Source organism: Chiloscyllium punctatum, chromosome 1 (genome assembly GCF_047496795.1).
Source record: "Chiloscyllium punctatum isolate Juve2018m chromosome 1, sChiPun1.3, whole genome shotgun sequence".
NCBI lineage: Eukaryota > Metazoa > Chordata > Chondrichthyes > Orectolobiformes > Hemiscylliidae > Chiloscyllium > Chiloscyllium punctatum.
This window is the reverse complement of record NC_092739.1, coordinates 70,070,212-70,087,241: the sequence shown is the minus strand read 5'-3', so window position 1 is coordinate 70,087,241 and position 17,030 is coordinate 70,070,212. Positions and strand designations below refer to the sequence as shown.

General features: G+C 36.8%; 1 protein-coding gene across 3 annotated transcripts in view; it reads left to right on the top strand.

Annotated features, from left to right (window-relative positions):
* atp8a1 (ATPase phospholipid transporting 8A1) overlaps positions 1-17,030 on the top strand; it is a 355,098-nt gene that overhangs the window by 314,359 nt on the left and 23,709 nt on the right. For all 3 annotated transcript variants that reach the window (XM_072568277.1, XM_072568286.1, XM_072568295.1), the window contains one exon: positions 3,346-3,453. In XM_072568277.1, the coding sequence (XP_072424378.1) occupies positions 3,346-3,453 (108 nt within the window). The remainder of the gene's footprint in view (positions 1-3,345; positions 3,454-17,030) is intronic.

The following is a 17,030-nucleotide window of genomic DNA, read 5'->3' as shown; positions in this document are numbered from 1 at the left end:
CCAGAACTTTGATTTCAGTGCTAAAGAGACCAACTTGCAGGTAATGTGAAATCACAAGGGAAGATAGCAGCTTATTAAGGGTGAATTCACACACCAGTTTTAATGGCAAGGTTATCACTTTGTTCCATGTTTGAAGTTGGTTTGTGAATAGACCATTTTAATTGATGTGCTGGCCTGAAATTTTGAAATCCAACATGGCAGGTGGTTTGAGACCTAAACGCAGAGTACAATGAGAATCTGATTGGGTTGGGTCCCACGGGAAGTATTGAGCAAACATTAAAGGGAACGTATTTTCACATAATTGCTACTGTACAAAGGAAGACTCATTATGCCTGCATCAGATCCTCAAACCAGTATCATTATCTTTGGCCATTCTCCTGTATAATTCCCCCTTTCCCTTGTGCACTTTATCCAAGAAATCACACATTTGAACCTGCCTCCATCACATTTCCAGGAAGTGTATTTCATATCCTGACCACTCACTATGTAATAAACGTTTTTCTCACTTCACTTTAAATCTATGCCCTCTTGTTATTTTACAAGTGGGAACTGTTTTTCCCAATCTAATCTATCCAGCCTGCTCATGATTTTGAAAACCTCTATCGAACGTCCTCTCTGCCGCCTTCTGTCCAAGGAGAACGATTCCAAATTTTTCAGTCCATTCTCAACTGAAGTTTCTCATTCCTGGAACCATTTGTGTAAATTGCTTCTGTATTCTATCTAATGCATTCACATTCCTTCTGTAATGTGGCTCTCACAACTTGTTAAATGACTGATTAGTAATATGGTCAATTCTAGACATTCCTGATGAAGAGCTTATGCCCGAAATGTCTATTCTCTTGCTCCTCCGATGCTTCCTGACCTGCTGTGCTTTTCCAGTGCCACACTTTTCAATGTTGATCTCCAGCATCTGCAGTCCTCACTTACTCTTCCTCAATTCTAGATACCAAAGTCAGAAAGGCTTTGAAAGGTGTATAGAGGAGGTTTACTGGAATGGTACCAGCATGAGGAATTTCATTATGTGAAGAGTTTGCAGAGCTGATGTTGTGAAGGATAAAAGGAAATGTGATAGAGAAATGAATGAAACGACATCCAGTGTCAGAAGCGTCAAGTAGCCATGGCTTGTATATTTAAGGTGATTGGCAAAGAATCTGGTGATAATGTGAGGGAACACTTTTTGTTAAAGCATCCAGAAATTTGTTTTGATTTGGAATGTACTGCTGCAAAGCGTGGTGGAAAATACTTAATAGCATTTAAAGGAATGTCATAAATGTTTGAAGGGAAGTAGTTGCAGGGTTACAAAGAAAGAGCAGGCATTCCTAAGGTTCTTTGAAAGAGTTAGCTGAGGACAATGAGCTGAACAGTCTAGTTCTGTGCCATGTCCTTCTATGAAGTAATTATCTTTCTTGCAGACAATATTAACAAGAAAATATTCTTTACCTCAAAAATTGACACAGCATTTGTTGTTGTCTTCTTGAGCAGTCCCTCAAGAGAACTGACTTTCACTCCACAGTTATGATTTAGATGCTTGATCCACACAAATAAAAGCCAAATATTGCAGATGCTGGAAATCTGAAATAAACACAAAATGTTGGAGAAACTTAGCAGGTCTGTTAACATCTATGGAGAGAGAAACAAAAGTAATGTTTTGAGTTCAAATGAAACCTTTTTCAGAAATGTTCTGAAGAGGAGTCATAAAACAAATAACTGTTCACTAAGTAGCAACTTAGAAGTCCCATTTTGGGCATGATCAGGAGATAGTAACCAAACTTCCATTGTTTAGGTTACAGTTCACATTTTCAATAAAATTAATTTGCACAATCATAACCTTAAAATATTCAGTGGACCAGTCCAATTGTGCAGTCTGATAGAATGTAATTGATTCCATTAACGTTTTCATTTTTTTAACGTGTGTATGCCTTGATATATTTGTGAGAGATAATAGGATACAGTTTTATTAACACAGTTAGAAATAGGCTTCTCACCAATAATAATCATTTTGTCGCGTCCTCCACCTGTGAGTAATCTGATTTAACGTGATTAAAAAACTTTAAACTCTTTAACACTTCTATTCTGCCCATCCAGTGTAGATATTTTTAATCAGACTGTTCAAAATGTTATGATACATATCTAGGGCAGGTTGGGTTTGAAGCCAGACCTTCTGCCCATCTGATAAATGTTGGCATTTACACTTCAGACTAGTCTCCTCACATTTTATCTCTCTCAACTTCATCTATCATCATAATGTATGAACCATTTCCACATTCCTCCCCTCTTGAGTAAAGAAATTTCTCCAATCTATTAGTAATTATCCTGTATTTATAGAAACACAAAGCTAGACTACTGCAGATGCTGGAAATCTAAAACAGAGTACAAAGGAAATATTTGGGCCTGGTAACATCTGTGAACAAAAATATGAGGATTTGTATTTCAGGTTGATGATCAAAGTCTGAGGAAAGGTTATGAACATGATATGTCAATATGTATTTTTTCCCAAAAAAATCTCCAGTATTTTCTGTACTATGTTTCCTCAATGTTTATAATCTTACATGTAGAAGCATTGCTTCCCCATTTACCCTGCTCAGCTGTTAAAGATCTCCAATAAGTCACCCTGAAGTCTACTCTTTTTTTTTAAAGATGAAAACTTGACTAGAGAATCTTGGCAATAGCTGTGATCTCTCAATTCCAATACCGTCCTTATATTTTTTTTTTCCTCAGTGCTTCTATATTCTTTTCATAAATTGGAGACAAGAACAATGTGGGCCACTACATTAGTGTACACTAGTTGGTTTCTTAGGAACAAGTCATCTTTGATATATGGAGATATTTTAAAGCATGCTTAATTACTGCCTTTAAACCTAGGGAGGTAAACACAATTTGCACAGCCTTACCTTGTTGTTGCAGTTGACAAATGCAATAATTTCAACTTCAGTTTGTAACTTGATCATGACAAATTTTAATCTTTAAGCGATGGAAAAGATCGCTGAATGTGATTGTAGGTGCTTTGCATAACTCAGTCATGTTTAAAACTCTCTAATCTTTTGTGTGTTTCAACCAATTGCATCCAATTACACAAACATTGCTGGCAGAAACTACCTCCTGTTTAGAATTTCACTACAAATTGTGACCAGATAAAATCTTTCCTTTCTGCCTATAAACAAGCAAATAAAATTAAGTTGTCTAAAAGCTGCTAATTTGAATTTCAACTAAACAGCAAAGCATGAGAATAAACACATTTTTAATGTTATGTCTACATCATAAATGCAAAATATTAATAATGTAATATATTAGACAATTTTACTCTATAATCTGGCAAGGTGATCTTGATATCTTTTTTTTAACTAGTTTAGCCATGTGGCTATCTGGGGAAGTATCGGAATGTGGATTGTGCTGTTTGGAATCTACTCATCACTATGGCCTGCAATTCCACTGGCTCCTGATATTTCTGGAGAGGTACTTTTTTTGATATTTACATTTACCATTTATGTTGCTGAAAGAAAAGGCATATGACAACGTCCAAGTGCCCATTGGCTGTCATTTCTTCTGAAATAATTGTCAGATTTGTTTTTAATCATCATTCTGTGAAAGATCTTTTGCATTTGCAAAAATTTCCCAAATAGATTTGGAAACTGTGATAATCTATCTACAAGATGCGCTGAAGAGTTTGTCACATTAGAACCAGAAATTGATAAGTTTGAAAAATAAATTAAAATAATATTAAAAGTTTTGTCAAAGATAAAACTGCACTAGTTTTGACTGGGTGTTGAAATGTATTAAGGAATATAGCCAAAGATATTTTGTTTTGCTACAACCAAGAAATTGTCAGTTACCCACTGGAGATCATCTAATTTGTTGGACTGATTATCTTCTAATATTTTAGTCCATTTACTTTGGTCACACAAGACTCCCATTAAAAGCTAATTTCAGTCTTGACAATTACCCGGTGGTTAGCAGTATTGTGTGGTGTGGACCAGAGATCCCTACTCTGTGCCATTTTAGCCAAATTAAACAAACAGGGTAGTACTGTTTGGTTTTACATCCAAGTCCGGGAAGAAGAAAAACATTTGTTTTCAAAAAATAATTAATTCGAGTCCCTACTTTTATATTTACTGACTTGTGCTGAACAGTGCATGTGCATGCATCAGAAAAGTTGTGTGTTGTTAAGAGTATAATAATTCTGTAGATTATCTCATAACTTTCTCCTATAACATAATTTGTACTTGGACTAAACCAGTTATTCATGTGTGCCTTACATGGCAATGGTTATTTTCAGAGAAAATCTGGCACATGTATAATTAAGACGTGACCTAGATATTTCTTTTAGTTACCAAATTTCTGTAGAACATTTTTGCCTCCTTTTATTCTTGTGCATTGTTTTCAATTTATGCTAAAATTCTAGCAATTAAATTGCCTCCTTTCCGATTGTACCTCTAGCCTTGTAAGATCCTATTGGGTTTGAGATGCTTGCGTCCATGCAAAGTTAACTAAGTTTTTATCTTGATACTTCCAAGTAACTAAGAAAAGCACAATGATCTATAAGTAACTAACATCCAAAGGTGGTACTTATAATTTTATTACCACAAAACAAAAGTCAAGATGTAGATTAGTACAAAATCTTTAATAAAAACAAACAGCTGGAAATGCAAGTGTAATATATGTTGTTAAAGATGTGAAGTTGAAATAAATTGCTATGTACTTTGGCTCTAAATTGCTCAGTAAAGTCAGCATTCGGACTGTCTTATAGGTTTGTGACAGCAGTAGACATGGTATTGTTCTTAAGTAACATATACCAGATTCTTTGTTGTCTTTTCACTCTTGTTTAAGGAAGTGCTTAACTGTATATTTACTGACTTCTGTTTGCTAATGACTGTCTGTGACTTGTTTTGCATAGTTGCATGGAAGAGATAATGCAAAGAGATATTAGAGGGGAAAGGATTTTAGAAGTTTGTCTGCATCTAAAGTGAAATAAGTCATTATTGCCACTGAAGTATTATCCATGTGCAATGTCAGCAATCTCGATCATTATTGATGTCTCAAGAAGTGCTGAAAAGTGCATGCAGTCTTATTTATTCATGTATGTCAATGTGTCATATGATAGACAGGGAATTATTTTGTATTATCACAGTATTTTCATTTTGTGCTAATGATAATAAACAATACCAAAGAAAGACATAAAGCCAACATAACTAGACATTTGTGAAGGATAGAAAACCTGATGCTAGGCATTAAAATCTACTTAAAATGCAAATGAAACTGATCAAACTACATTTTACAGAAATTCCTCTCTGAGAAGATTAGACTGTCAGATTGTGCGAGTGTTATATTGGAAACCTGTTAATTCCAGCAATGAGTGAGATGATGGATATTTTGTAAACTGCAGTATTAGTTCCTTTCTACGAGTGAATCAGAGTAGGGAATTAGATGCATAGGCATGGAAAAAATAGTAACCCACCTAACCATCTTACTTAATAAATATGCCTCTTGAGGCTAATTATTAAGTAACAGTTATGGAGGATAATTCTACCTTCCCTAGCTAAATTGGGAACTGTTCACCAAGGGAGGAAATGAAAGCGAATTATCAAAATCAAAGATTAATTTCAGGAGCAGTTCAAAAATCTGCACCATGTATGTTGAATCATCTTTAGTTGATAAGTACACTACAAGTACAATATTTGTAGTATCACATATTTCATTCAAGTTACACAATTATGAAAGTAGTACTTTAGACATAGATGTACAACCCTGTTATGGTTACAAACTGGAATCAACACCTGGACCCTGATTTCTTTTTTAATTATGTGATGCAGTCAGAAATGTATTAAAAATTTTAACAATGTTTATAAGATGTTTGTTCCAAACGAATTCAGACCTGGTAAAGCTATAAACCTCTGACTGATGATTGGTATTTGTTTTTAGAATCGGTCTCATACTAATGACAAAAATCAGATCACTGAAATTGCATTTTATTCTGAAAAACTTCAGATAGTTTCATTTATTTTTCTCTATGTGTACTTGTTACTTCAGAATATATAGTAATGTGGAAATGTTACAGTCAGTATTTTCACCAAATTTTGTAACATAAGCAGTGTGTGTGGCATTCATGACTGACCATATAGGAGTGAAGATTTCACTGAATTTGTTGGTAGCAAGCTTTTGGACTTAAAGTTAAATATTCTCAACATTATTCAAATTAATTTATGTGTTTGATGGTTTTTCTACTCTTCCTTTCTTATGCCAGGACTTAGGCTTTGCTTTGCTTTTGAATAGAAATAAAGAATGTGAAGGTTTCAATTCAAGGGCCACTGAACTTTGCAATGACTGCATTTTTATATTATCAATATTTCATTGAATGTGTGTTTTAAACCTCACTTCCAAATTAGGTGCAGCAATATCTTAAATTTCTAAAGCTACATACCAATTTACCTGATTAGAATTTAGTAATTCCATGTGGCACACATAGATAATTAGGGTATTCATTCCTTTCAGCTTGCAGGTTAGCATATATGCATTTTTAACAATGCAGAACACCTTTGGTCTTCTTTATACTTTTGTTTCCTGGTCATTATTAAAAAGTAATATTGATGGATGAGGATGGAAATAGCCCACATTTGTACTGACAAATTTGCATTTCATATTAGAGATTTTAGTAAACCAACATTGTCTCTTTCTCAATGTCATGTTTCTGAATGACAAGTGGAGAGGTGTCAAATTCATTTACTTACTATAGTGTTGGTATGACACCAAAAAAAACTTACAAATTGAAATAATTAAATATTAAATCCTTTATATCTACATTATGAAATAAAATTTATTTTTAATTGTTGTGGATGTGTTTTGAAGAAGCTCCTTGGAAAAAAATTGAAGCTGAACTCTTAATCTGAGCAGCTGTCATGTTGTATAGACAGCAGACTTGTTGTTTTCCCTCTGGGGCCTATTGGGCCTTCAAAACACCAAGCTTTGTGACTCTGTGATTTCTGATCCCTTGTGAATCCCCCTGGGAGCTACTTTTGTGACAGAATCCCATTTGAAGGGGCTAAGGCCTAGAGAAGAAGTTTGGCATGGGCCACAAATTTCACACATTAGGAACAATTTGTAAACCATGCACAGAGGCAGCCGGGACCTGTCCCCAGAACAGACTGCCCCTGTTACCAGTATTATATGAAAAGGATCACTTTTCTGTTTCCCAGATGATTTGCCTGTGTGTGGAGGGATGTGAAAAGTTAGAAACAAAAATGGTTTCTACACAGTGCTTGGGGGGTAGGGGGGTGTTGAGGGGAGAGCTTTTGTACAGAAAGGAAGGAAATACCTCTGGGATTTTATTTTTCCCTTCGTACAAAATACAATGAAACTCTCTGTTTTCAATACGAATGTGAGGTTTAAATCTTTGAGCTTTGGATTACCTCTGCAGTACAAACTCTGACAGGCTTTCAAATATAAAATAAAAACTTTGTCTTTTTAATTCATTTTGATCATTTCTAAAGGCACTGAAATTTGAATAGCAGGTCCCAATTGTCCTCTCTTCAGAACTGAAATTAGAATAGTTACGATTAACTCGGCACAGGCAACTTCAACAGTCTTCAGCTTAATCAGAGAATAAAATCACCAACTTGGATTAGACTACATGAACATAAAGCTTCCTGCATTATTTGTCCTTCTCATCCAAAATGGTATTAAAAATAGTTAATATAGATTTTCTTTACTACAAATTAGTTCTGATGACTGAAACGGAGGACTATTGTCATATTCAGAAAATGAAAGAGCGCTAGCACTTACCTACTAAAATGTAGCAAAATGAATTATGGATAACAATTGGGATGACTCTTGTCAGATTTAAATATTATTTAACAATTTTGAAAATGTTAAATATGTAGTTGGTGTCAATGGAAATCCACAATAATTTTACATCAAATGAACTTAAAATGCAATCTCATTTCTTCCAAAATTGAAACTGGTGTCAGTTACTACTTACTAGTAACTGACACCAGTTACGTACTTTGTATTGTTGCCTGTTTAAAAATTCTGTTCAAATTAGTGACATTGCAGGAGAAAATTATGGCAAATGTTTTCATACTGGTTTTCTGTTTAGTCTTCTCCCCCAACTTAATAAGATAATGCAAGCTAAACTTTATTCTTTGTTCTCAAAATGTTTCTGGCAATTGAAAGAAAAGTTAACATGCGAAAGTGGGAACACTTTGAAGTTGTTCTGGTAATGCTAAAGTCACCAAACAGTTTGGTCTGTTTTGTATTGGTAAATGCTCTCATTTAAAGTTAATGAACGTACCTCATGATCAAAAGCTTGCCAACCAAGAGGAAAAAAAATAATTATTGTGGGGCATTTCATTACAAATGATCCAAGATACATTTCATGGGATTGAGTAGTTCTTTCCTTTTTTAATAATAGAATGAGTAGTTCAGTTTTCTGCTAACAAGAAACAACTGAATTAGTTTTAGTCGCAAAGTCTAATCATGTTGAGAGGGTGGAAGGGTAGAATTGATATATGTAAAATTGACGGGCTGTAGCTGCAATGAGATAAATGGTCAGAAACTCAGTTTGAAATGTTGGTCTGAATTTTATGCAAGGAAGGGTGATAGTGTCCCCCCTCCAGAGATTTATGCAAATACTCTGAGGATACAGATTCAAATTCCACCAGGCAGCTGGTTGGAAATAAATCCCATTAGTTAATTTGAAAAATGAAGTTCCTTTCAGTGATTATGACCATGGTAACTATAGGTGTTGTAAAAATCCATCTGGTTAGGGAAAGAAATCTGACATCCTTGCCTGGCCTGATCTTAAGGTAATTCAAAATCCACAGAAATATGATTGACTCTTAACTGCTCTTTAAAATGACTTTGTGATCCAGTTAATTCAAGGCACCAAATCCTGGCCCTGTCAGTGACTCCCAAAATCCAATGAAAGAATCATTTTTTTAAAAAACGTGAGTGAGGATTACTTGGTACTGTTGGACTCTTTCATTGGAAACAACAGTGGTGGCAGTACGAAGTTCTTAAGTAGTTATTAATTGAAGTAGAATACCTGCAGAAATAATTAAGCAACAAGTACGGTGTCTGTGCCATGGCATCCAGTTTCATGCCCCACCCCTTCAGCCATCGCATCCCCAGTAGACATACAATTCAGTCCATTGGTTGAGAAATATTAAAATATAATTGGCAAATTTCCCTGATTTTTATTGAATAGTGCATTAGAATCCTCTCTGTCGTCCTGAAGCTAGTCTTTTAATTGAAGATAATGGAAAAGAGCACGAAGCTATAATCTCCTGGAGAAAATAGGTCAAAATCTAAAATGGTAGAAATGTTGTAGCAGACATTTAAGCGTATTTGTTCTAATTTTCAAGAAGGATGCATTCATTGAGGAAGAAACGCCTCAATGAGAAAGTGACACTGCAGTCACAAATAGAAAGGAAAGGCAAAGATTAGTGGTAAGCCAGAAAATTGGGAAGGTAAGGATGACTAAAATGAAGAGGTTAGAATGTGAGTGTAAAATAGCTAGAAATATAAACCAACCATTAAGAGCTTCTACAGGTAAATAAAATGGCAAAGAGTAGGTAAACTTATTATTGGTACTTTAAAAAATCAAACTTGGAAATAAGGAAATGACAGAGACTTTGTGCCACCATTTTGTGTCTGTCTTTCCAGTAGAAAACAAGCATCTAAGGAAAAATAGTTGAAGAACAAAGGGGTAGAAGTGAGGGCAGAACTTGAAACAATCACTATTATATGAGAGAGAATTCTTGAAAAACGAATTAATCTAAAAGCTGACAAGTTCCGATCATTGTTGACTGCATCCTCAGGTATTAAAAGAAGCTCCTGGAGAGATACTGGATCTATTGATTGTTATCTTCCAAACTGTCCTTGATCTGAGGATTGAAAATCCACAAAAATAATAGTTTTATTCAAGGAAAGAACGGAGACAAAAAGCTGTTACAAGTCAAAGAGCCTAAAATCTGTTAATGGGAAAATGCTTGGATCCATTATTAAGGAAGTAGAGGACATTCGGAGCAATTTAGTGCACTTAGGAAGTCAGCATGTTTTTCTGATGTGTTTGATAAAGTACTTTGAGAATGTAATAAGTAGGGTGTTTTGAGTGTACATATAGTATATTTGGATTTCCAAAAGACATTTGATAATGTGCCACAGAAATGGTGATTCTTCTACATAAAATGAGATTATCAAGTTGGGGTGGTATATTAAGATAGGTAAGGGATTGACTAGCTAAAAAGAAACAGTCAGAATAGATGGCTGTTTCAGATCGGCAAATTGTAACTAATGGAGTCACACAGTGGTCAATGCTGAGGCCTTGACTATTTACGATCTATGTAGATTTACAATCTATGTAGACTTAGGAGAAAAGAATGAGTGAGTCAGAGTTTTAATAGGAGAGAATCCAGGGTATAAGGAGCAGGCAGAAATTTGAAACTAAGGCCACAATCAATCAGCCGCAGGCAGACTTAAAGGGTCATAATGGCCTACCTCTGTTACTGTATGTGTTATGTTCAATAAACGGTCTCCATTTAAATGCCTCGTTAAAACAACAACAGCTTCAGTGCTCCCTCTGAAATCCATTTGACTGTCAACCCAGACTGTGTTACAGTAGGACTTAACGCTGTAACCACATGACTCAAGGCTGTTTGTAAAGTTGTGATTTTCAAGAAACCAAAATCTCTGCAGGAGTTCTTCAGAGTAGTGTCCTAGGGATGACCATCTTCAGCTGCTTCGTCAATGAACTTCCCTTCATCATGAGCTCAAAAGTGGGGATTGCACAATGTGCAGCACCATTCCAAATACTCATGCATTGAAGCAGTCCAAGTTTAAATGCAGCAAGACTTGGACAATATCCAGGCTTGGACTAACAAGTGGGAAATGACATTTGCGGCACACAAGTGGCGGACAATGACTGTCTCCGAGCTTAAAGTGAGAGGGGAGAGATTTATAAAGAACCTGAGGGGTACGTTTTTCGTGCAGACGCTAGTGCATGTATGGAGCAAACTACCAAAGGAAATGGAGATTATGGGTATAATTTCAACATTTAAAGGCATCTGGATGCATAAATCAGAACATTTTCATTTTCCAGACCCTTCTGTAAAAAGGTCACTAGAACCGAAACATTAACTTTGATTTCTCTCCACAGTTGCTGCCAGATGTTGTGAGATTTTCCAGAAATTTCTGTTTTTGTTGTGATTTTCAAGTATGGACTGATGCTGTTCTGCTTTCAGTTGACTTTGAATTGAATTGAGTTTATTGTCAAGTATACCGAAGCATAGTGAAAAGCTTTGTCTTGTGAGCAGATCACATACTTAAGCAGCATAGATAAGTAAATAATAGGTAAACAGCGGCAAAAACAAAAACACAGTAACAGGCGAATATTAAGAGTTTGTAAGTCCATGCAGTATTCTAACAACAGTAGGGTAGAAACTGTTATGAAACTGGGTGGTGCATGTTCAGGCTTCTGTACCTTCTCCCCGATGGTAGAGGTTGTAGACAAACACTGCCACGATGGGATGGATCTTTGAGAATGCTGGCGGCCTTTCCTTGACAGTGGGCCTGACAGATGGATTCTATAGGTGGGAGATTGGCCTTTGTAATTGTCCGGGCTGAGTTCACTACTCTCTATAACTGTCTCCGATCTTGAATGGTACAGTTGCCATACCAGGTAGTGATGCATCCAGACAGAATACTCTCGAATGCCGTCATGCCAAATTTCCTCTGCTACCTGAGGAAGAAGAGACATTATTAGGCCTTTTTAACCAGTGCATCCACATGAAGAGTCCAAGAAAGCTTGTGGATGACCACTCTCAGGAGCTTGACACTCTCCACTCGTTCCAACTCTGTGCTGTTAATGTGTAGGAGGGGATGAGTAACATCCCGCCAAAAGTCAATAATGAGTTCCTTAGTTTTGCTAGCATTGAGAGCTAGGTTGTTCTCAGTGCACAATTTTTCCATGTCTTCCACTTGCCATCTGAAGTCTGTTTCATCACCATCTGAGATTCGACCGACCAAGGTGGTGTCATCAGTGAACTTGTAAATGGCATTAGTCTGGTACTTAGCGACGCAGTCATGGGTATACGGTGAATACAATAGGGAGCTGAGTACACACTCCTGGGGGGGCTCTAGTGTTGAGTGTTAGTGAGGATGAAATATTGTCCCCAATCTTCACTGATTGTGGCCTGTGGGTCAAGAAACTGAGGATCCAATTGCAGAGAGTGGGGCTTAGTCGGAGACCACTAAGCTTAGTAATCAGTCTGTAGGGGGTAATAGTGTTGAAGGCTGAACTGTAGTCAATGAGTAGGATTCTTACATAGCTGTTCTTGGTGTCAAGATGCTCTAGGGAGGAGTGAAGGTTAAGTGATATGGCATCTGACGTGGATCTGTTGGTCCGATAGGCAAATTGCAGTGGGTCAGTTGGGGATAAGTCCAAAATTAAGTGGGAAATGATAAACGGACAATAAAAGGAAAGGACAGAGAGTACAGATCTAAGATCAAATGAACAGTGGGATAATAAATCAATTAACAAAAGGACAAAACCTGAATTTGAATGCATGTAGCATTCTAAACAAAACAGATGAGCAAATTGAGATGAATAAGTACAATTTTAAGGGCATTACTGGAATACGGCTGCATGATAACCTAGATTGAATCCTGAATATTGAAGAGTATGTAACATTTTGGAAGCAGAGTGTGTGTCTGTGTATGGGAGAGAGTGTCTGTGCGGGGAAGGATGTTGGGAAACTTGAAAGGGTGCAGAATAGATTTACAAGGATGTTGCCAGGGTTGGAGGGTTTGAGCAAGAGGAGAGGCTGAAGAGGCTGGGGCTGTTTTCCCTGGAACATCAAAGGCTGAGGGGTGACCTCATAGAGGCTTATAAAATCATAAGGGGCATGGATAGGGTAATAGACAAAGTCTTTTCCCTGGGGCTGGGGAGTCCAGAACTAGGTGGCATAGGTTTAGGATGAGAGGGGAAAGATATAAAAGAGACCCATGGGGCAACTTTTTCACACAGGGTGGTACGTGTATGGAATGAGCTGCCAGAGGAAGCGATGGAGGCTGGTACAATTGCAACATTTAAAAGGCATTTGGATGGGTATATGAATAGGAAGGGTTTAGAGGAATAAAGGCCAGATGCTGGCAAATGGGACTAGATTAGGTTGGGCTATCTGGTCAGCATGGACACGTTGGACCAAAGGGTCTGTTTCCATGCTGTATGACTCAATGACAGAAAGCTTAAAAAAAGGATGAGAAGTGTTTCTTTAATTAAAGATGCAATTAACATAAAAAAGTAGGATGATCTAAATTCAGGGACCCAAGGTATAGAAGCAGTCTGGATAGAAATGAGGAATGATAAAGGCCAGAGGTCACTTGTGGGAGTTGCTGTACAAGCCCATGACTGAAAACAATGGTAGGACAATGTATCAAGGAAGAGATGATGGGAGCTTGTCAAAAGGATGCAATAATTATTATAGGAAATGATTTAACCTCCATTCAGATTCGAAAAATGGTCTGGATGAGGAATTCATTGAATGGTTTCAGGATAATTTCATCGAGCAGTATGTTATGAGACCAGCTAAAGAACAGACTATATTAGACCTGGTTTTGATCAAGAAGATAGGATTAATTACTGACCTCATAGTGAAAGCACTCTAGTGCCAGTGATCATAATATGATTGAATTTTACCTACAGTTTAAAGGTCTAAGACTTCCTTTTTTAATTTAAACAAGGGCATTGTGAGGGCATGAAAGAGGAGTTAGCAAAAATGAACTACCAATTTAGGTTAATGGATAGGTCAATAGAGCCGCAGTGGCAAGCATTCAAGGGCATATTTCAGAAAGCACATAATAGACGCATTCCAACAAATAAGAAGAGTTCTAAGGGATGGACATGCTATCCATGGATAACTTAAAAAAAAGTCAAAGGTAGTATCAAACTCAAAGAAAAGACATATAATTGTGGAAACATAAGTAATCTGAAGATTAGACAGCAAAGATTACTAAGGAAGAAAAAATTAGATTACAAGAGAAAGCTAGCCAAAAATATAACATCTGATCAGAAAAGTTTTTTTTCAGATATTAAAAAAAAAGAATTAACAGTGTGTTGCTTCCATAGAAAATACATTGGGGAATTAGTAATTGAGGATAAAGAGAGCAGACAAATTGAACAGGTACTTTGCTGTGGTCTTTGCTAACAAGAATACAAGCAACATCACAGAAATAGCTGCAACTTAGAAATTGAAAGAGAGCAAAAAAACTTAAAATTACAATTACCAGAGAAGAAGTACTGAATAAATTATTGGAACTGTGAGTTGATATATCCTAGGTCCTGATGGATTTCATCCTACAGTTTAAAAGAAATAGCTAATGAGACTTGGTGTAAAATGAAAAATTGCTGTGTAATGAGACAGGAATAATTAATGATCTCACAGTTAGAGATCCTCTTGGCAGGAGCGATCACAGTATGGTTGAAGTTAGAATACACATGGAAAGTGCAAAGATAAAATCCAATACTCGTGTCCTGTGCTTAAATAAAGAAGACTACAATAGGATGAAGGAGGAGTTGATTAAAGTAGACTGGAAGCAAAGACTTTATGGTGGGACAGTTGACGAACAGTGGAGGACTTTCAAAGCAATTTTTCAAAGTGCTCAGCAAAAACATATACCAATGAAATGGAAGGACTGTAGGAAAAGGGGTAATCTGCCATGGGTGTCTAAGGAAATAAGGGAGGCTATCAAAGTGAAAGAGAAGGCATACAACGTGGCATAGACTAGCTGGAAACTAGCAGATTGGGAAAACTTTAAAGATCAACAGAAATGTCAACACAAAAAATGCTAGAAAGAAAAGTGAGAGAGATTATAAAAGTAAACTAGCTCAGAATGTAAAGACATAACAAATGTTCCTACAAAAAATATAAAATGAAAAAGAGTAGCTAAGATAAACTTTGGTCAGTAAACAGAGGATGAGAGGAGGGATTTAGTAATAGGATATGAGGAAATGACCAAGGCATTTAAGAGATATTTTGTGTCGGTCCTCAGTGTGGAGGGCATGAATAACATGCCAGTAATTGACAAGGAGACTAAGGTAGGTGAGGACCTAGAAACAATATTATCACAAAAGAGGTAGTGTTGGGCAAGCTAATGGTACTCAAGGTAAACAAGTTTCCTGGCCCTAATATATCCCAGGGTACTAAAAGAGACGGCAGGAGACATAGCAAACACATTTGTGGTAATTTTTTAAAATTCTCTGGGTTCTCGGACATTTCCAGCAGATTGGAAAACAGCAAATGTGATGCCACTGTTTAAGAAAGGAGATAGTCAAAAGATGAGGAATTATAGACCGGTTAGCTTAACTTCTGTAGTAGGAAAAATGCTTGAATTTATTAAGGAAGAAATAGCAAGACATCTCGATAGAAACTGTACCGTTGGGCAGACGTAGTGTGGGTTCATGAAGGGCAGGTCATGTTTACCTAATCTACTGGAATTCTATGAAGACATTATGAGCACAGTGAACAACAGTAACCCAGTAGATGTGGTGTATTTAGATTTCCAAAAAGCATTCATCAGGGTGCTGCACAAAAAAATTTGCTGCATAAGATAAAGATGCATGGCGTTACAGGCAATGTATTAGCACGGAGAGAGAATTGGTTAACTAACAGGAAGCAAAGTGTGGGGATAAATGAGTGATTTTTCTGGTTGGCAATCCCTGGGGTGCCTCAGGGATCAGTGTTGGGACCACAGTTGTTCACAATTTACATAGATGATTTGGACTTGCGGACCATGTGTAGCGTGTCGAAGTTTGCAGATGACACTCAGATGAGTGGTAGAGCAAAAGGTGCAGAGCACTCTGAAACTTTGCAAAGGGACATAGTTTAAGTGAGTGGGCAATGGTCTAGCAAATTGAGTACAATGTTAATAAATGTGAAGTCATCTATTTTGGTAGGAATAACAGTAAAAAAAGACTATTATTTGAACTGTAAAAAAATTGCAGCATGCAGATTTGCAGAGGGACCTGGGTGTCCTTTTGCATGAATCACAGAAGGTCGGTCCACAGGTATAACAGGTAATTAAGAAGGCAAATGGAAACTACAGGTCAGTTAGCTTATCATATGTCATTGGGAAAATGTTACATCATATTATTAAAGATGTTATAAAAGGGCCCTTGCATAAAATCAACAAAATCAGGCAGAGCCAACATGGGTTTTTCAAAGCAAAATTGTGTTTACTAATTTGTTGGAGTTCATTGTAGGAGTAACATTTGCTGTAAATAAAAGGGAACCACTGGGTGCATTATACTTAGATATCCAGAAGGCATTTGATGAAGTTCCACATCAAAGATTATTGCAGAAAATAAAAACTCATGGTGCTGGAGGTAACATATTAGCATATTAGAAGATTGGCTGACTAACAGGAAACAACAAGTAGGAATAAATGGGTCTTTGTCAGGCTGCTAAGATGTCATAAGTGATGTGCCACAGGGGTCAGTGCTCTTTACAATTTATATAAATGATTTCGATGAAGGGATTGAGCATATAGAAGCTAAATTTTCTGATGGGGCAAAGATATGTAAGAAAATGAGTTGTGAAGAAGACATAGGTTCCTACAAAGACATATAGATAGGTTCTGAGCGGGCAAAAATCAAGCAAAAGGAGTGTAATGTCTCAGGACTCTCCACTTTTTCCTGGAAAAAAAAAAGTTTTGGACCATCCCCATCCACCACCACCACCCTCTGCCTCATCGAGCTTGTCCTCATTCTGAACAATGTCTCCTTTAACACCTCTCGCTTTGTTCAGATCAAACATGTGACCTTGGATACCTGCATGGGCCCCAGCTTTGCTTGTTTCTTGTGGGATACATGAAACATTCCTTGTTCCAATCCATCCCACAACTCTTTTCTCCAATACATCGTGGTGCTTTCCTCTCTTCCAGAATAGCAATTTTGCCTCCAATTTCCACCCTGCTCTCACTTTCACCTGATCCATTTCTGTTTCCTATTTTCCCTTCCTCGACATCTCTGTTTCCATTTCTGG